We start from the raw sequence: 17,514 nt of genomic DNA on the forward strand, positions 1-17,514 counted from the left end.
AAAAGAGCGTCTGTCACCTTGCTCATCATATGTAATCAAGACTCCTGAGGCGGAAGAGTTTAGGGATAAGATCTTTTTAAAAACTTGCTGAATATCTGCTACCATTGTTTTTATCATTGTATTTGGCACATTTCCGATTTTATTTGCTTTGTTACTTGAGCACCTCTAGAACTTATTTCATTCCCTCTTCACGCCGCATTGCCTTAACTGCGGGTGCTTTCTTGTAGGGACCACCGGAGCCTCAGGGAGCCGATTTAGGGCTTCTCCAGACCTCCGCACTCGATCCCTATCCGCACTTACAGCGGCCGCCATCTTAGTTGAGGGCGAGGACAGCGCTCTAGTGTTCGGCCAATTGGGGGCCTGGACACGATAAAATGAATCCCTCTTCTCGTCTGCGCCAGAGGCAAGCCCGTCTGGGCCCGTCTGGGCCTGGACCAGGGCCACCCCCCCCTGGCTCATTGATACCCACACTACCTTCATCTGCTATTCCTCTTCTCAGTTACGAGAACTCAATATACCCACCACTAACTTGCGCTGCCGGATTCTGCCACCCCCTAGTTGCCTTGTGTCCGCCCCTGCCCCATGCCCTGGTTGTAATTACACTCTCCCTTGTCCTACTCCGTCTGCTCTTAGCATCTGCCCCACACCTAAGCGTAATTTTCGCTTGGCGCTTATCAACGCCCGCTCCCTCCCGAAACATAGCTTAGAAATTAGAGAATTTATCGGGAGTCAGGAGCTGGACATCATGTTCATAACAAACTTGGGGAGACGCTGCCTCCGGCCCGGATTTCTGTGCAGCCACACCAGAGGGTTACTGTGTGGTAAGACTGGACAGAACTACGGGGAGAGGTGGTGGCTTAGCCATTATTCATAAAGGGATTTTTCAATCTAAAATCAAATCCATTCACCGACTGAATTGTGAAGCCTGTATTTTCTCCATTACACTTAACCACAATCAAGTTTTTAAGGGAATTCTTATATACCGCCCCCCTGGTCCACAAATCAGCTTCCGGTCGACTCTTGATCTTACGGAACTCTCCTTGGGCCATTCTGACTATACCATTTTGGGGGACTTCAATTTTCATCTGGAAGTCCTAGGGGACAAAGACACCACCCAACTGATTTCCGACCTACTTGCAGTAGGATTACAGCAGTTGGTGGAAGCCCCCACCCATCAAGCAGGCCATACGCTTGATGGCTTGTTCACCAACAACCCTAACATCTCACTGACTACAGTTCTTCCTGTAGTATGGTCAGACCATTCAGCAGTTATCTTTACTATCCTGGCTCATAACCCCAATCCCCCGCAATACACTTCCCGCACCCCCATTACTACCAGAGCCTGGATAAACATCGACTATCCTCTTTTGTCCAATATTCTGGCTGAATCCTCTTATGAACTATCACCGCACCCCACGCTACTGTCCAGTAGATATCCGGATTGGATTCTGGATGCCATTAACCTCTTGGCTGCTAATGACAAGGGTAACTCGTCATGCACTTTTCATTGATTTCAATGGAAATTAGATGAGAAGCAAAATATTGCCTTAGCACTAAAGGGGTTAATAAAGTAGCCCCAGCTAAAACCATTATCTCCAACCGGGCCAGGCCATCTGCCCAATGGTTCACAGAGGAACTTCGGCTACAACGCCAGTATTGCAGGAATTTAGAAAGGCGCTGGCGCAAGCACTATAGGTTCTCAGATAAACAAACTTATAAAGATGCGCTAGCGTTATATAAGAAAGCCAGATTGAGTCTGCCCAGAACTCTGCTAGAAGGCTTTTTCAAGTCGTCGATTCCTTCTCCAATCCCCCGATAGGGCCTCCCAGTGAACCATCTCAAGACCTCTGTAACGCCGTTGCAACTTTTTTCTTCACCAAGGCCATGAACATCTATTCATCTTTTTCCTCCCCTATAGGTTCGGACCACACTGATCTTTTTCCTCAGTCCTCCCCACTCACTCCCACCTTTCCTAACTTCCACATGGTCACGACAGACCAGATTAGCAAGCTAATCACCTCCATTAAATCTGGGTCTCCTTTAGATCCCTGTCCCCCTCCTACACCGAGTGCCCTAACTGAGGTTATTACTTCTCCGCTCACGGACCTATGCAACTCCATCTTCCTAACAGGCTTATATCCTGAAATTTGGAAAAAAGTGGTCAACAAGCCCTTGTTAAAAAAGCCTTCCCTGGACCCCGCGGACTCAGCTAATTATAGACCTATCGCTTGCCTCACATTCCCGGCCAAAATATTTGAAGCTATTATGAACAAACAGCTGTCTGGTTTCATCGATTGCCACCAACTTCTAGATGATACCCAGTTCGGCTTCAGGAAGGGCCATGGCACAGAGACGGCTTTGATAAAAGCCTCGGACAAGATCAGGACTATAATGGACCAGGGTGGGGCAGCAGTCCTTGTACTCCTAGATCTATCCGCTGCCTTTGACACGGTCGATCATTTCATCCTGATCGACCGTGTCACGTCCCTGGGGGTGACCCATCTTGCCTGGGACCTTATTGCCTCGTTTCTGGCTAATCGCACTCAGGCAGTGAAACTAGGCACTTTATACTCGCCCATCTTCACCCTTCTGTGCTGGGTGCCGCAGGGCTCCTCGCTAAGCCCCACATTATTCAATATATATGTGGCGGATTTGGCGAGAGTCATTAAAGCACAGGGTCTTCGCTTAACCACCTATGCGGATGACACCCAACTGGTGTTGGCGATACACAAAGATGGGCCAGCTGTGGCTGCAAGATTTCAGGAAGGGATGAGGACCATTAGCTCATGGATGTCAAGCAACTGTTTGAAGTTAAATTCGGACAAAACCGAGGTCATGACCTTTGGCAACCTTGCTCCGGAATGGTCCTCCATCTGGTGGCCCAGTGAAATGGGACCAACCCCCACTCCGGTTGCCAAGGTCAGAAACCTCAGTGTTATGTTCGATGAGAAGCTGCTGTTTAAACACCACGTGAATGCGGTGGTCTCATCGTCTTTCTACACGCTAAGGAAGATCAAAAAGCTGTTGCCATATCTCCCTCCAGGGGCACGGAAAACCTTGATCACCACTCTTGTTTTCTCTAAATTGGATTATGGCAACGCTCTCTTTCTTGGCACGCAAGAACAGATCTTATCCAAATTACAATCGGTGCAAAATGCAGCGGCCAGAATTCTGCTTGGCATCCCTAGCCGCCGCCCCACCTCTCTGGCCATACGTCACCTGTATTGGCTAAGAGTCAAGAGTCGGATAAAGTTTAAGGCACTTTGCATTGCTTACAAGGCCATCCATGACTCTGGACCCAGGTTCCTCAAAGAGGCTTTTCAGATCTATGCTCCGCAAAGATCTCTTCGCTCCGCTGGTACCCACCTCCTTTCTGTCCCACGGACCGGAACCACAAGCTGGGGAGACAGACATTTCTTAGTAGCCACCCCCAGGCTGTGGAACTCTCTTCCTTTGTCCATCAAAACCAGTCCCACACTTACCATCTTCCGTAACCTTTGGAAAACCTGGTTATTCAATCAATGAGTCATCTGGTAGTTATCTGTCCCAGGCAGTCCGATATGCGCCGAGGCACCCTCGGGTAGTTGTGCGCAATAAAAATCTCAAAAACATAAACATAAACACCCGGAGCTACGCAACCCCCTGTGCCTCCCTTTGGGGTACCTACCTCTTTTCCAGGATCCCAACTTACCTCTCGAAGTGGTGGTCGCACCTGAAGAATCACTGTCCCAGAGTCTGCAGCCTTAGTTCCCTTTCCCATAAATAACATTGAGCGCCCGACGGCTCAAAGGCAACCTGCACCCAGCCGCCCGAGTACCCCAGGCAGCGCAACCTGTGCCCTATCCTACTTCCCCATTTGCCCTGAGCAAGTGACCAGGAGCCCAGCTCCCACAGCCGCGTGGCCTGCTAGCCAGCAGTCACCAACCGGAGGACCCCTGCCCCATATTGGATAACATTAGACCAAACTACCTCTGCACCAGTCTGCCCCTGTGCCGTTGAGGGTGAACCCACTCTACCTACCTGACCCTGGGGGCCCCCTGAGTCTATGCCCAGAACCCTAACTTCCCCCTGGCAACCGGCAACTCACTTACCAGCCATTGGATAACGTTGACTGGTTTGACTCGAAAAATCTTCTACGTGCCTACTTTTGAAAACTTAAAATACTCACATAAAATCATCCGAATTCCGAAGTACTCACCTGTGATCAGGAGAGAAGCCAGTACTGCGTCTTGTCGCCCAGTACTGAACCGCAAAAGTAATCCTAGTCGGGTTTAATAGTAACTTGAATTTTCTCCATAGGAATCCATTGTATGCTTTTCTGTGATATTTCTTCAAAGTGTCTACTTTTGAAAATTTTAAATATTCTTTAAAAATCATACCAAATAGTGAAACGTAATTACTTACCTGTTTTAAGCTGAGACCCCAGTGCTGGACCTAGGAACCCAGTACTGGATTACAAAAGTAACTAGATCGTACTTTACCTACAACCTGATTTTTCTCCAGTTGGATAACATTGCCAGATTTCTGTTGAAAAGTTTCCAAGTGTGAACTTTTAAAATAGCTTTATATTCCTGAAATATCACTGCAATAACTAAAACGTTTTTACTAAATTGTTTTCAGCTTGGACTCCAGGGCTGAATCTAGGATCCAGTCCTGGAACTACTAAAGTAATCTACAAATTAATCAACTGCGTTTATATAGAAAAACCCATTGAGCTCAATGCTAAATTGTGTGTCGAATTGTGTTGCCTACTGCAACCCCTGTACCTATGGTGTTTACAAAGTTTATTGCCTTTCTGCATAGTAATTATCCAAGACCTTTCATATTGAGGCAGTATATTTTGATACCTGTTGGTTCAATAATAATTGAGTGTGTGAAACCTTTTGCTGAATGAGTGTGTACAACAAATGGTTTACACTGTCCTCTGTTACTGCCTTACTGCTCGACCAAGCTACCACTTTTGAGAGTAAGGTGACACCTGGCTTTAACCTCTGTTATACCTCTGGGGTTTGTGGACTCTATATACACTATACCTTATTCTGGTCCATAATATATAGAGCCACTTTCTCACACACAAGACATGATCTTAGGGACTTTTTTAGGACCTAGGAAACAACCTCAAAAACGTTTCATATATGAAGGCATTTATGCTGCCTATAATGAAATCTGGAAGATTTCCCAACAAGAAGCCGCAGAGCGAATATGGGAAATAGACCGTATAAACTTAGAAAAAGCGTTAGCTGTGGTGGATAATGGGTTAACAACTTTGACCTCCAGAGTATATTCATTGGGCGACATTGTATCTTCTGCTATTGACATAATGGAACAGGATTTAGCCATATTACAACACAGCCAATCACAGTTACTTTCTATTATGCTATTAAGCTAAACGCTGAAATCTTTTCGTACAGGCTTTGTGCCTTGGCGTTTTATAAACAGTACATCTATTTCCAGAATGTATCTAACTGATACACAGATAGAAATGGCTTAAAGTGGAACAAAATATACAATGCTGCAAATTGAAAAACCGGACGGGCTACCATTTACAGTGGCTGAATTAACATCCACAGAGTGGCTAATCCACGGCCAGTTTACGCTCCCGGTCACTACCTTTCAGTTTCAATATCACCTTGAAAAAAGGCAGAAAAATATGAAAAGTTGGGTAAAGAATACATTAGGAAATCCTGGGATTTACCATATAGATTTTGATGCCGGAATGGGGATCGAGAAGTATTTCTTAGTGGTACCAACTGCAAGAGCGCTTTAAGCAGTTCTCTCATGTGCCAAGATATTGTTTAGCACGGGGCTTGTAATGGTTCAGTTTCTAATATGTCTTGCCACATGAAAGGAACTCCAGCTGCCGTGGTCACACCAGTGTTTGAGTTACTTTCGAATGGGAGTTACTTGATGCTGAACAATCAAGGTTGTTGTGGGATGATCCTGGGCATTGCCTATCTGGTCACAGTGAACACTAGGGTTACTTGCTGTATGTAAGTATCGTTTCCTCTGACAAATACAATCAGGGAGGAGCCAGTATGGCCTTCACTGAATGTTTCTTTTATACAGTTTGCTGCTTTGAGCAGAATGAAAGCCATGCTTTTATAGCATACTGTGCCGTTAACCTCCGCTTGAGAAACCTTTGAACTTCAAGTTGCGAGGACCTTGACAGAGATACAGGCGCTAATGCGTACTAACTGCCGCCGACATTTCATAGAAATTATTGATCGTATTGTTAATATGTCAGATACGAGCTGTTTTGCACACCTATTTAGGACCATAGGGGCAGTATTCATTAACACCTTCCAGACCATCCTCTGAGCCATTCCTAACTTTATACACTCCGTATTTGTAAGCATTTTCGGGGGTCTACCTCTGATCCTGCTTGCTGAACAAGTTACTTACCTTCGGTAACGATATATCTGTAAGAAACATTAGTTAGTATTAGATTCCTTACCTTAGAATATCCCCAGGCGTCAGTCTGGATCCGGAAACTTTTGCGTAGCAGTACCCCTGTGCGTCGGTAGGCGTCGTCTGCAGGCGTCCCCTGCGGCTCCGCGTCCGTCGTTGGCTTCGTGCGCCGTGATGACGTCGCTGGAGTATATAGACGCTGCCTCCGCGCGCTGACGTCAGTTCTTTGCACACAGCTTTTCCGCGCCAGAACACACAGAGCCATGTGAGAACAAACACTGGCGCCATTTGAAACTAGGGCCCCGAAAGGGATGTCCTTAACCCTAGGTATCAGTTCGCAGAACGGGGAGGATGGGTGGGTCGGTAAGGAATCTAATACTAACTAATGTTTCTTACAGATATATCGTTACCGAAGGTAAGTAACTTGTTCATCTGAAAGAAACACGTTAGTATTAGATTCCTTACCTTAGAATAGATACCCCAGCAATACCAACCCCGGTGGTGGGTCTGCGAACCAATACATTCCTACACCAGAAAGTCCTGGAGGACAGAACGGCCAAAGAAGCCATCCCCTCCGGACTTGACTATCCAGGCAGTAGTGCCTCGCAAAAGTGTGCAGCGAGGCCTACGTAGCCGCCTGGCAAATGTCCTGCAAAGGGACTCCCCGGCCCAAGGCAGTAGTAGCCGCCGTGGCCCGAGTGGAATGGGCCCTCAGCCCAACCAGAGGCTCCTTCCGAGCCAAAGAGTAGCACGCTTTGATGCACAGAACGACCCACCAAGAGATGGTCCGTTTATGTACCGCCCGTCCCTTCTTCGCACCCACGTAGCCAACAAACAGTTGGTCATCCACCCGGAACTGGCGTGTGCGGTCCATATTAAATGAAAGCGCACGTTTTGGGTCCAGACGATGGAGCCACTCTACATCCTTTGAAGGATGCGGAGGCGGGAAGAAGGAGGGGAGGGTGATGGACTGCCCGATGTGAAAAGCAGAAACTACTTTGGGCAGGAAAGAAGGTCTAGTCCTCAGAACCACCTTGTCTGGATGAATGGACAAGAAAGGAGGTTTGACAGAAAGAGCCTGGAGCTCACTCACTCTCCTGGCAGAGGTGATGGCGACCAGGAAGGCCGTCTTTAAAGTCAGGAGACGGAGAGGACAGGAATGAAGCGGCTCAAAGGGAGCACACATCAAGAAGGTGAGAACCAGGTTCAAGTCCCACTGAGGCATCACAAACGGAACAGGAGGATACCTGTGTGTGATGCCCTTCAAGAATCTTGTTACAATAGGGGACTTGAACAAAGAAGGTTGATCAGGCAGCCTCAGAAAGGCCGAAAGGGCAGAAAGGTAGCCCTTGATAGTGCCCAGAGCAGAGCCCTGCTGGGCAAGAAAGAGGAGAACCTCGGAAAGAGGGGCAGAAAGAGGGTCCACAGCCTTTGCTGTGCACCATGCCACAAATCTGTTCCCCCAGCAGGCGTATACCGACTTTGTGGAGGGACGCCTGGCTGCCAGAATCACATCACAGACTTCAGGAGGCAAGTCAAATGGCCTCAACTGTCGCCGCTCAATCTCCACGCATGGAGGTGGAGGCTGGACAGGTTCGGGTGGAAGACCGTCCCCTGTTGCTGTGACAGAAGGTCCTCCTGAAGGGGCAGGCGGATCGGGGGACCGACTGACATGCTGAGTAGCTCGGGATACCAGTACCTTCGAGCCCAGTCCCGAGCCACAAGGATGACTTGGGCCCGGTCGCGCCTGATCTTCTTCAGCACTCTGGGCAGAAGTGGTATAGGCGGAAAGGCGTATAACAGACCGCAACTCCACTCGCGTCGAAAGGCGTCGCCGTGCGAGTGCCGTCTTGGAAACTCCAACGCGCAGAACTGATGACATTGTGCGTTCTCTTCTGTAGTGAATAGATCTAACCAAGGCTCTCCCCATTGCCGAAAGAGGCCTTGCGCCACGTCCGAGTTCAGACGCCATTCGTGATCCATCGAGCACCGACGGCTGAGTTCGTCCGCCCTGGCGTTCAGAGAACCTGCCAGGTGTTGAACCGTCAGAGTCACACCCTGACGTTCCAGCAATTGCCAGAAGCGCAGAGCCTCCTGGCAAAGGGTCCACGACCCCACCCCGCCCTGTTTGTTGCAGTACCACATGGCGGTGGTGTTGTCCGTGAACACCTGCACTTCACTCCCGTTGACAAAGGGGAGGAACGCTTTCAGTGCCAAACAAATCGCCCGCAGCTCCAGCAGGTTTATATGGAGCCGGGACTCCGCCGGAGACCAGATGCCTCTGATCTCTGCCTCTCCCAAGTGGCCTCCCCAGCCCTGGAGGGACGCGTCCGTCACAACAACGTGCTCCGGTTGGGGAAGGGAGAGGGATCTGCCTCTGACCCAATCGCGGTCCGTAAGCCACCACTGCAGTTGTCTCGCAGTGCCCTCCGAGATCAAGACATGGTCGGACAGGTTGCCCTGATGCTGGGCCCACTGAAACTTCAGGTCCCACTGCAGAGCCCACATCCGCCACCGGGCGTGATGCACCAGAAGGATGCAGGAAGCCATCAGCCCCAGCAGCCGCAGCGTCAACCTGACCGAAACCCGGGATAACGGCTGGAAGATTGGAATCAAAGCCTGTATATCCTGGATTCGCCGTTCCGGAGGATAGACCCGAAACTGCGCCGCGTCGAGAACCGCTCCGATGAAAAGGAGCTTTTGAGAGGGGCACAGGTGTGATTTCGGCACATTGATGGAGAACCCCAGCTGGTGCAGGAGATCTGCCGTCATCTGAAGGTGGCTGACGACTGTCTGGGGCGAGCCCACCTTCAACAACCAGTCGTCTAGATAGGGGAAGACTGAGACCCCCAATCTGCGCAGATGAGCTGCGACCACCGCCATCACTTTGGTGAACACCCGTGGGGCGCTTGTAAGGCCGAAGGAGAGCACGATAAACTGAAAATGCTCGAGGCCTACTGTGAACCGCAGGTAACGCCGGTGGGACGGCAGGACGGGGATGTGAAAGTACGCATCCTGCAAGTCCAACGCTACCATCCAGTCTTGTGCGTCTAGAGCAGCCAAGACCTGAGCCAAAGTCAACATCTTGAACTTCTCCTTCCGGAGGAAGCTGTTGACGTTCCTTAGATCCAAGATAGGACGTAGGCCCCCTTTGTCCTTCTTGGGTACCAGAAAGTAGTGGGAATAGCAACCTGGCCCCCTTGGCCAAGAGGGCCGTAACTTCCTCTTTCAGAAGTGCCAAGTGGTCCCCCGACACACGGTGGTTCTGCGGTGGCATGGCTTGAGGGGTTGTCTCGAAGGGGAGGGAGTAGCCCCTTCCGGCGAGCTGCAGCACCCACCTGTCCGACGTTATTGTGCGCCAGTGGGAGAGGTGATGGCGAACCCTGCCTCCCACCGGTGTCACATGGGCCTGAAAGGTCGGACTAGGAGGATTTAGTGGCAGATGCTGCGGGGGTAGGTGTGGCCTGACCTCGCCGCTGTCCCCGACCGCCACCACGGCGGTTTCCACGGCCGCCACCGCGTTGATAATTCTGTTGCGGCGCGTGGCTGGCAGCACGTGTGGGACCGCCCCTTCCTTGGCCACGAAAGGAGCGAAACGAACCCGTTTGCTGGCGCTGGGTCGAGAGACCTAAGGACTTGGCCGTGACACTGGAGTCCTTGAAGTGTTCCAGCGCGTGGTCCGCTTTGTCGCCAAACAGGCGACTGCCATCAAACGGCATGTCCATCAAAGCATTCTGGACATCAGCCGAGAAGTTGGCGGATCTCAGCCAGGCGTGGCGACGAATCGCAACCGCCGTGGACATCGCTCTGCCCAGCGAGTCGGTCGTATCAAGACCACACCTGATGGAATATCTTGCAGCATCTCGGCCTTCAATCATAGCCTTGCCGAGCTTAGCCCGTACCTCCGCGGGGTATTCAGGCAGCAGGTCCGCGACTGTGTCCCACAGAGAGTGGGTGTAACGGCCCAAGAGGCACACGGTGTTGCAAGACCGCAGTCCCAGACTCAGGGACGAAAAGACCTTCTTGCCATACTGGTCGTACCTCTTTGATTCCCTGTCGGGCGGGGCCGACGGGAATGCGGTCTGGGAGGTGGAGGCCTGGATCACCAGACTCTCAGGGGTGGGGTGGGTGGACAGAAACTTGGGGTCGTCCGCACACGGACGGTGGCGTCTGGCCACGTTCCTATCAACAGGCGAACCTGAAGCGGGCCTGGACCACGTGCCCAAAAGAACGTCAGTTAAGGCCTCGTTAAACAGCAGCAGTGGCTCCTGTGGGCATGACTGCGGTTTGAGGACCTCGGTGAGGATGTTAGTCCTCACGGCCGCGACGGGGAGCTCAAGGTGTAAGGCCTTGGCAGCCCTCATCAACACCACTGAATAGGCAGCCCCCTCCTCCGTAGCCACGGTAGGAGGCGAGACAAAACCAGGGTTGGGGGAGTCATCCAGACCACTGGCGTCACCTGTCCAGTCCATGTCATACTGACACTCGCGTGTCAGAGGGTCCCAGGACCCCTCCCACCCCTCTCCGTATTCTACATCCTCACCATACTCGGAGTCAACATTGTAGACCGGCTCCTCGGGGTTCACAGGCCCCATCGGCGTCGAGCCCGGCGTTGATCGACGCCGGTCCGATTCTGCGTCCGGATTCGGAGAGGGAATGGGGACGGCGCCGCCCGGAGCCGGCGCCGGAGCGCCGGGGAACCGGCGGCGCCAGGGGTTGCCCCGATGGAATCGGCGCCGGAGAGGCCGGTTGACCAGCCGGCGTCGACCCCGAGGGCCTCTGCGGCGCCGGGATCGGAGCTGTCTGCGGCGCCGGGGCCGGAGCACCAGACGGCGTCGAGGCAGGGTCACCCGAGCCGCTAGGGCCCCCAGACGGGTTCACAGGGCCCGAAGACGCCGCGGAACCCGCCGGAGGAGAAAGAGCCCTCATGGCCACGAGGAACGCCTCTATCTCCTCGGGGGACGCGCCTTGCCGAGGGACCGCAGGGTATGGAGCAGGCCGCGTCGGCGACTCAGGCGGAGCCGCGGGGGTGGGGCCACCCGAACCCCCGGCCGCCTCGTGCGAGCGTCGGGGGGAGTAGGGGATACGATGACGACGCCCCGACTTTTTGTGCTTCCTACCTGAGGAACCAGAAGAATGGTGACTACTCCCGGAGCGCCCGTGACGGCTCCGCGACCGCTCCGTCGATCGCTCCCTCGACCTCCGGCCGGACCGGGACCGCTCTCGACGCGGGGCCGACACCCGGAGCTCGAGCAGCTTGCGGGACCGCTCCCGCCTAGCTTTATTAGTCAAGGCCCGGCAGTCGATGCAGGCGTCCACGTCGTGGTCGTGGCCCAGGCACCGGAGGCAGAGTCGGTGATGATTCGTGACCGACATCGTCCGGTCACAGTCGTCACATTTCTTAAAACCGGGCATCCTACCGGCACCGTAGAAGATTCAGAGATCAAAAAAGATCAAAAAACTTGGTCAAAGACCGGAGTACTGCTCTTCGGATCTGCGCTAACTGGCGCGGAAAAAAGAAGAACTGACGTCAGCGCGCGGAGGCGGCGTCTATATACTCCAGCGACGTCATCACAGCGCACGACGCCAACGACGGACGCGGAGCCGCAGGGGACGCCTGCAGACGACGCCTACCGACGCGCAGGGGTACTGCTACGCAAAAGTTTCCGGATCCAGACTGACGCCTGGGGATATTCTAAGGTAAGGAATCTAATACTAACGTGTTTCTTTCAGATATTGCTGAAATCCTGATTGTCGTTTACCTGCTACACAATGGACGGACCATCCGCCAGCGAGATTGCAAAAGCTCTCCTAGAAAGATATTACCGTGAGCGCATGGTACAACATCTGGGTGCACCTCGCCTTCGAGAACCAAGTGCTTCTTGGTTCCTGTCATTCAGACCAGTCTTCGTAGACAGCATTGTACCAGTTTTCCGATGCCTGTTTTGCGGAGGAGAATACGAGTAGGACATCTTTAATACAACTATGAGGTTTTTTAGATTGTTCCAAAATTACTGGGCGCACTATCCTGTAATCCGCAGCAGTAGTAACAAATGATAGTAATCAGTTGGGCAATGAGGCGAGCGGAAAATACCTCTGAACCGCTCAGCATGGACTAGCAAGGTAGTCTACTGGACAAAAACAAACTCTGTTGCCTCTGCACTACAACAAGTTAAAGAGAGCTATATAACAGCAGTGTAAATTTTACTATAAGACAAATAATGTATGCATCATTCTTTAAGCAGGTTAAGAAACTCTTTGAGAAAATCACAAATCATTCCGTCGACTGTGCGACAATTAGGAAAGTCTTTTCTTGAAGTAGCACTTCTGTTTATTTGTTCCAAATATCAGCCAACACGTGTTTCATCGCAGGGAACACCCACACTGCGAATCTTCAGGGCTTGTTCTAGGATGAGTATCTAACTTTCAATCGTTTGTAGGTCTATTGTTTATCGATCACAACAGATAAACTTGCATAACATCCGGTTAGTGGCACTGTGAGGTCTTGTGCCCTCGTTGCTGAAAGGTATCAAATAATGATAATGATAGGACACGACCCAGCCGGGTTCGTGTAGTTAGGAGCTTTGCAAGTCACGATCAAGGCGTAAGAGAATCTTCTTACTCTTGTTAGTAAGTCTTTACCGGGAGGAGAACGAGTAATGAAAACGGCATACGCGCTGTATCCAAAACTCAAACCAACTGTGCCTAAAGGTTGAAACTCCCCCTCCGTTATTTCCCGGTCGCCGTGTTCGAAGGTACGGACCAGAGATACAGGCGCTAATGCGTACTAACTGCCCCCGACATTTCATAGAAATTATGGATCGTATTGTTAATACGTCAGATACGAGCTGTATTGCACACCTATTTAGGACCATAGGGTCAGTATTCCTTAACACCTTCCAGACCATCCTCTGAGCCATTCCTAACTTTATACACTCCGTATTTGTAAGCATTTTCGGGGGTCTACCTCTGATCCTGCTTGCTATTGCTGAAATCCTGATTGTCGTTTACCTGCTACACAATGGACGGACCATCCGCCAGCGAGATTGCAAACGCTCTCCTAGAAAGATATTACCGTGAGCGCATGGTACAACATCTGGGTGCACCTCGCCTTCGAGAACTAAGTGCTTCTTGGTTCCTGTCATTCAGACCAGTCTTCGTAGACAGCATTGTACCAGTTTTCCGATGCCTGTTTTGCGGAGGAGAATACGAGTTGGGCATCTGTCTGACACCTCTAACAGAGACGCCAGCGGACTTAGACTCCAGGCTGGAACCACTGCGGTCCCGTGCTTGTTTCAGTCCTCTGAGTATTCCCATCTTAACACATGCATTCCTCGAGGATCCGTAGGTGCTCTTTACGGAGTTGTATTTCAGCTCCATCCTTGGCACCGAGGTATCAACTACAGCACTAGCTGCCTCTCGAACAGCTGTTGGGAGCACGGAGTTTCATCTATGCACTCTTGATGTGCTATGCGAGGTACTACAATGTTTGTCCCCAACGGCAGCAGGCAGCAACAATTTTATGTCTCCAAGCCAGGACATATAATCTGAATCTGGCTCACCATGTACTGGGAACAAATTTAGTTTATCTTTCCCCTTTCTTTCCAAAAGAACTTTTTATAAAGGGACACTTCTGATAAAGCATGGCCTTCTAAGTAAGCTTGCAGTAGTTCAACTTGTGTGATTGAACTCATTTAGAACTGTGATTTGTGGAACTTTACTACAATGTCAAACTTCACAAAGACTATTTTTCCTTGTTTTTAAACGGTTTTTAAAATGATTTTTTTTAAACTTTTTTAGAAACATTTTAAATGAATGCTTGATAATTTTATGCTCCGACACCGTTATAAATGTGTGTCCCAAATGTGTATTATTATTGTTAAGTATTAGGCGGAGTGGGTGTTCTATTTCATATCGGTACCCTGATATAGGTCTAGGGAACAGTGTACACTTACATCATGTCCCCGTCATTTCATATGAACGAGCCTTATGAGGACATAACTCCAAATACGGACAGAAAGCCTTATAGGGACATAACGCCTTATAAGGACTGCAGCCATTTATGGACTAAACCTTTCACCTAGTTACATGCAGAGGGTGGGATTTTCCGAATCGATATTGCTAAGACATCATCCTTATCACATATGAATAATTTAAGAGTACACTCTCCAGGAGGTAAAGTTCACATCTCCCATCGACGCACAAGATTTAATCCCCAACGTCATTCTAATATTGAACAATGGATAACACATACATAGACTGTATAAATACAGCAACTCTTGCTATCAGAAGTCAGGAGGGAACAGAGACTTGAAGGCCGACACACTGACCAGAGATGCTGGGCTCAAACATGCATTCGGTCCAGTGCACAGTGGTCTGACTATCCGTTGCGGGGTGTCCAACTCAAGTCCAGGACGAAGTCCCACACTCTCACTATTCAGATAATGGGGTTCAACTAAATCCTAGTGGGATTCAAGGCGCTTAAGTTCTTTTCTCACCTACTCACATGCTAGGTACATCTAGACAGGCGTCTTCGGAGTACGCACTTTATTTTATGAAAACATTTTATATTCATTTATTTATTCATGGCTATTGCAAAATGGTATAACAATGCTATTCCTATTTATTTACTCTACTGCTGATTCTATATCTCTGCTACTGTGTCACAGTTGTAGCAGCACATTTGTTTAACATGAGAACAACAGTACAATAAATTATTTTTGTAAACACACCAACTGTATCTTCTGTGTATCTCTCTGAGAGCAAAACAAGCAAGCACAAGTGACTGGGTGAAAAGTAGTATATTGTTTCTACGAGTCTGAGGAATCCGGGTTTATTGTGTTCTAAGGTTGCCAAAAACGAATCTCTCTGATAATAGGAGATTCTAGTGGCACTGTGAGCTATCTAATGCAAAACATAGGCTAACATATTCAGTGGGGGTGTACAGTGTCAGTCTACCACCAAAACCACAATATAAATTATCTGTAAACAGAGCAGGTCCTGCATGAAGGGTACTATAGGAACTACACTACACCACCTTATAACATGCATAAGCAATTGCTGGCAAAAGTTTCTGGATCCAGTCTGGCGCCTGGCAGGGTTCAAAATGCGAGGAATCTGCAGTTAGAAATATCCACCAGAATAGAAACCATTCACTCATGTTCCTGTCCATCAAACAGACAACTAGCAGCACACCAAAACATAAGTCCCTGTGTATGCTTTCTGAATGCCTAGAACGTTTAAACTTCTCTTGTTTTACTCAATTCCCACAAAGTTAATGCAGCAACAGAGTAGACAAATGTCCCGGAAAACTGGCAACAATTATTTCATCAATGGAGGACACAAGATTTTTAAATAGCCAAATCACGCTATGTCCAGTCTTTAGGCAAAACACAACCTAGTCAGGAACCACTGAGCATTACAGGTAACTATTTCCATGAGACGACAGACTAGTACGGGTTTTCACTTACTTCCTGTATAACTTTTTGGCACGGATGTGTCTGTCCATTTTCCACAACTGGATTAGTATGCCTGGTAAAAAAACAAAGGGCAAATAAAAAAAAACTCTTTAAAATGGCAAAGCTTTAAAAAGAAACAGAATTCTTTGTCACACCCACATAGCCAGTCGGAAGGAAAATGCTACTTACCAGTATACATCTGTTCTTGGCATGTATAGCTGCAGATTTCTACACTTAGAATTAGATCACCACCTGGTGTTGGCCTCGGATGATTGCATGTTGTTGTCATCTTGGAAGAAGTCTTTGTAGTCACAAAATAGGGAACTCCTCCCTTGAACGATAGTGCGGATGGGCATCGGCTCCATCCTTAGAATGTTTTTCGCCATGATGGGAAATGATTGAGTCAGTAGAAAGAAAGAAAGGATGTCCATGCGTGTATATCTAATTGAGATAAAATTGGAACAGATACAAGTTCCGGGGAGGCGGGAGGGCGTGTAGAAATCTGCAGCTCTACATGCCAAGAACAGATGCATACTGGTAAGTAGCATTTTCCGTTTGAGGCACATGAGCTGCAGATTACACACTTTGCATTGATTGTGCAGCAGTGTTTCCCCTAGCGGTGGTCACCTGTGTCTGTTGCAGTAGTTTGAAGGAGAGTTTTAAGGACAGCTTGGCCTACTGCAGCTTGGCTTGCACAACAACACAATAGTGTTTAGTGAAGGTGTGTGTTGTAGACCATGTTGCTGCCTTGCGGATGTCTTCTAGGGGAATGTTTCCTAAGAAAGCCATGGAGGCTCCTAGTTTGCGTGTGGAGTGCGCTCTAGGAGAAACTGTTAATGTGCGTTTTGCTTTGTGATAGAATATTTGTATACATTTAACAAGCCACCTTGCAATTCCTGATTTAGAAATGGGGTTGCCTTTCTGTGGTGGAGAGAAAGCTACAAACAGTTGCTTTGTTTTGCAAAAAAAATTGGTCCTATCGATGTAATAGAGAAGAGCTCTTTTGACATCTATTGTGTGAAAAGCTCTCGCTGCTACAGAGTCTGGGTTTTGAAAAAACACTGGTAACTCAAAAGATTGGTTTAGATGAAAAGGAGTAATTACTTTAGGAAGGAATTTAGGATTAGTTCTTAGAACCACCTTGTTGGGGTGTAATTGTAAGAATAGTTCTTGTATAGTGTAAGCTTGAATCTCACTAACTCTAAGAGGTAATAGCAACGAGGAAAGCTGTTTTCCATGTGAGAAATTGTAATTCACATTTGTGTAAAGGTTCAAAAGGGGGTCCCATAAACCTTGTAAGAACAATGTTTAGTTTCCACACTGGAGAGGGTGGTAACCTAGGAGGAATAATTCCTTTTAATCCATCCATAAAAGCTTTTATTGCTGGTACTCTAAAAAACAACGAATATGCTACTTACCAGTACGCATCTGCTCTTGGCATGTAGGGCTGCTGACATTCATATCTGTGCATAGATCGCCGCCTAGTGTTGGGTCCGGATGATTGCACATTGTTGTCCTGGAAGAGTCTTAGAAGTATCACGAGATAGGTGGCTCTTCCCCTGGACTACAGTGCGCATGGGCATCCACTCCATCCTCAGATTGTTTTTCGCCATTGTGGCAAAGATGGAGTGTAACACCGTAAGTGATG

General features: G+C 49.1%; 1 protein-coding gene across 2 annotated transcripts in view; it reads right to left on the reverse strand.

Moving 5' to 3' along the window:
• The window catches only part of TNPO3 (transportin 3), a 1,270,791-nt gene that overhangs the window by 475,508 nt on the left and 777,769 nt on the right, over window positions 1-17,514 (reverse strand). For both annotated transcript variants that reach the window (XM_086918869.1, XM_086918868.1), the window contains exon 15: window positions 15,879-15,939. In XM_086918869.1, the coding sequence (XP_086774995.1) occupies window positions 15,879-15,939 (61 nt within the window). The remainder of the gene's footprint in view (window positions 1-15,878; window positions 15,940-17,514) is intronic.

This window comes from Lissotriton vulgaris, chromosome 1_1, assembly GCF_964263255.1.
Source record: "Lissotriton vulgaris chromosome 1_1, aLisVul1.2, whole genome shotgun sequence".
Classification (NCBI taxonomy): domain Eukaryota; kingdom Metazoa; phylum Chordata; class Amphibia; order Caudata; family Salamandridae; genus Lissotriton; species Lissotriton vulgaris.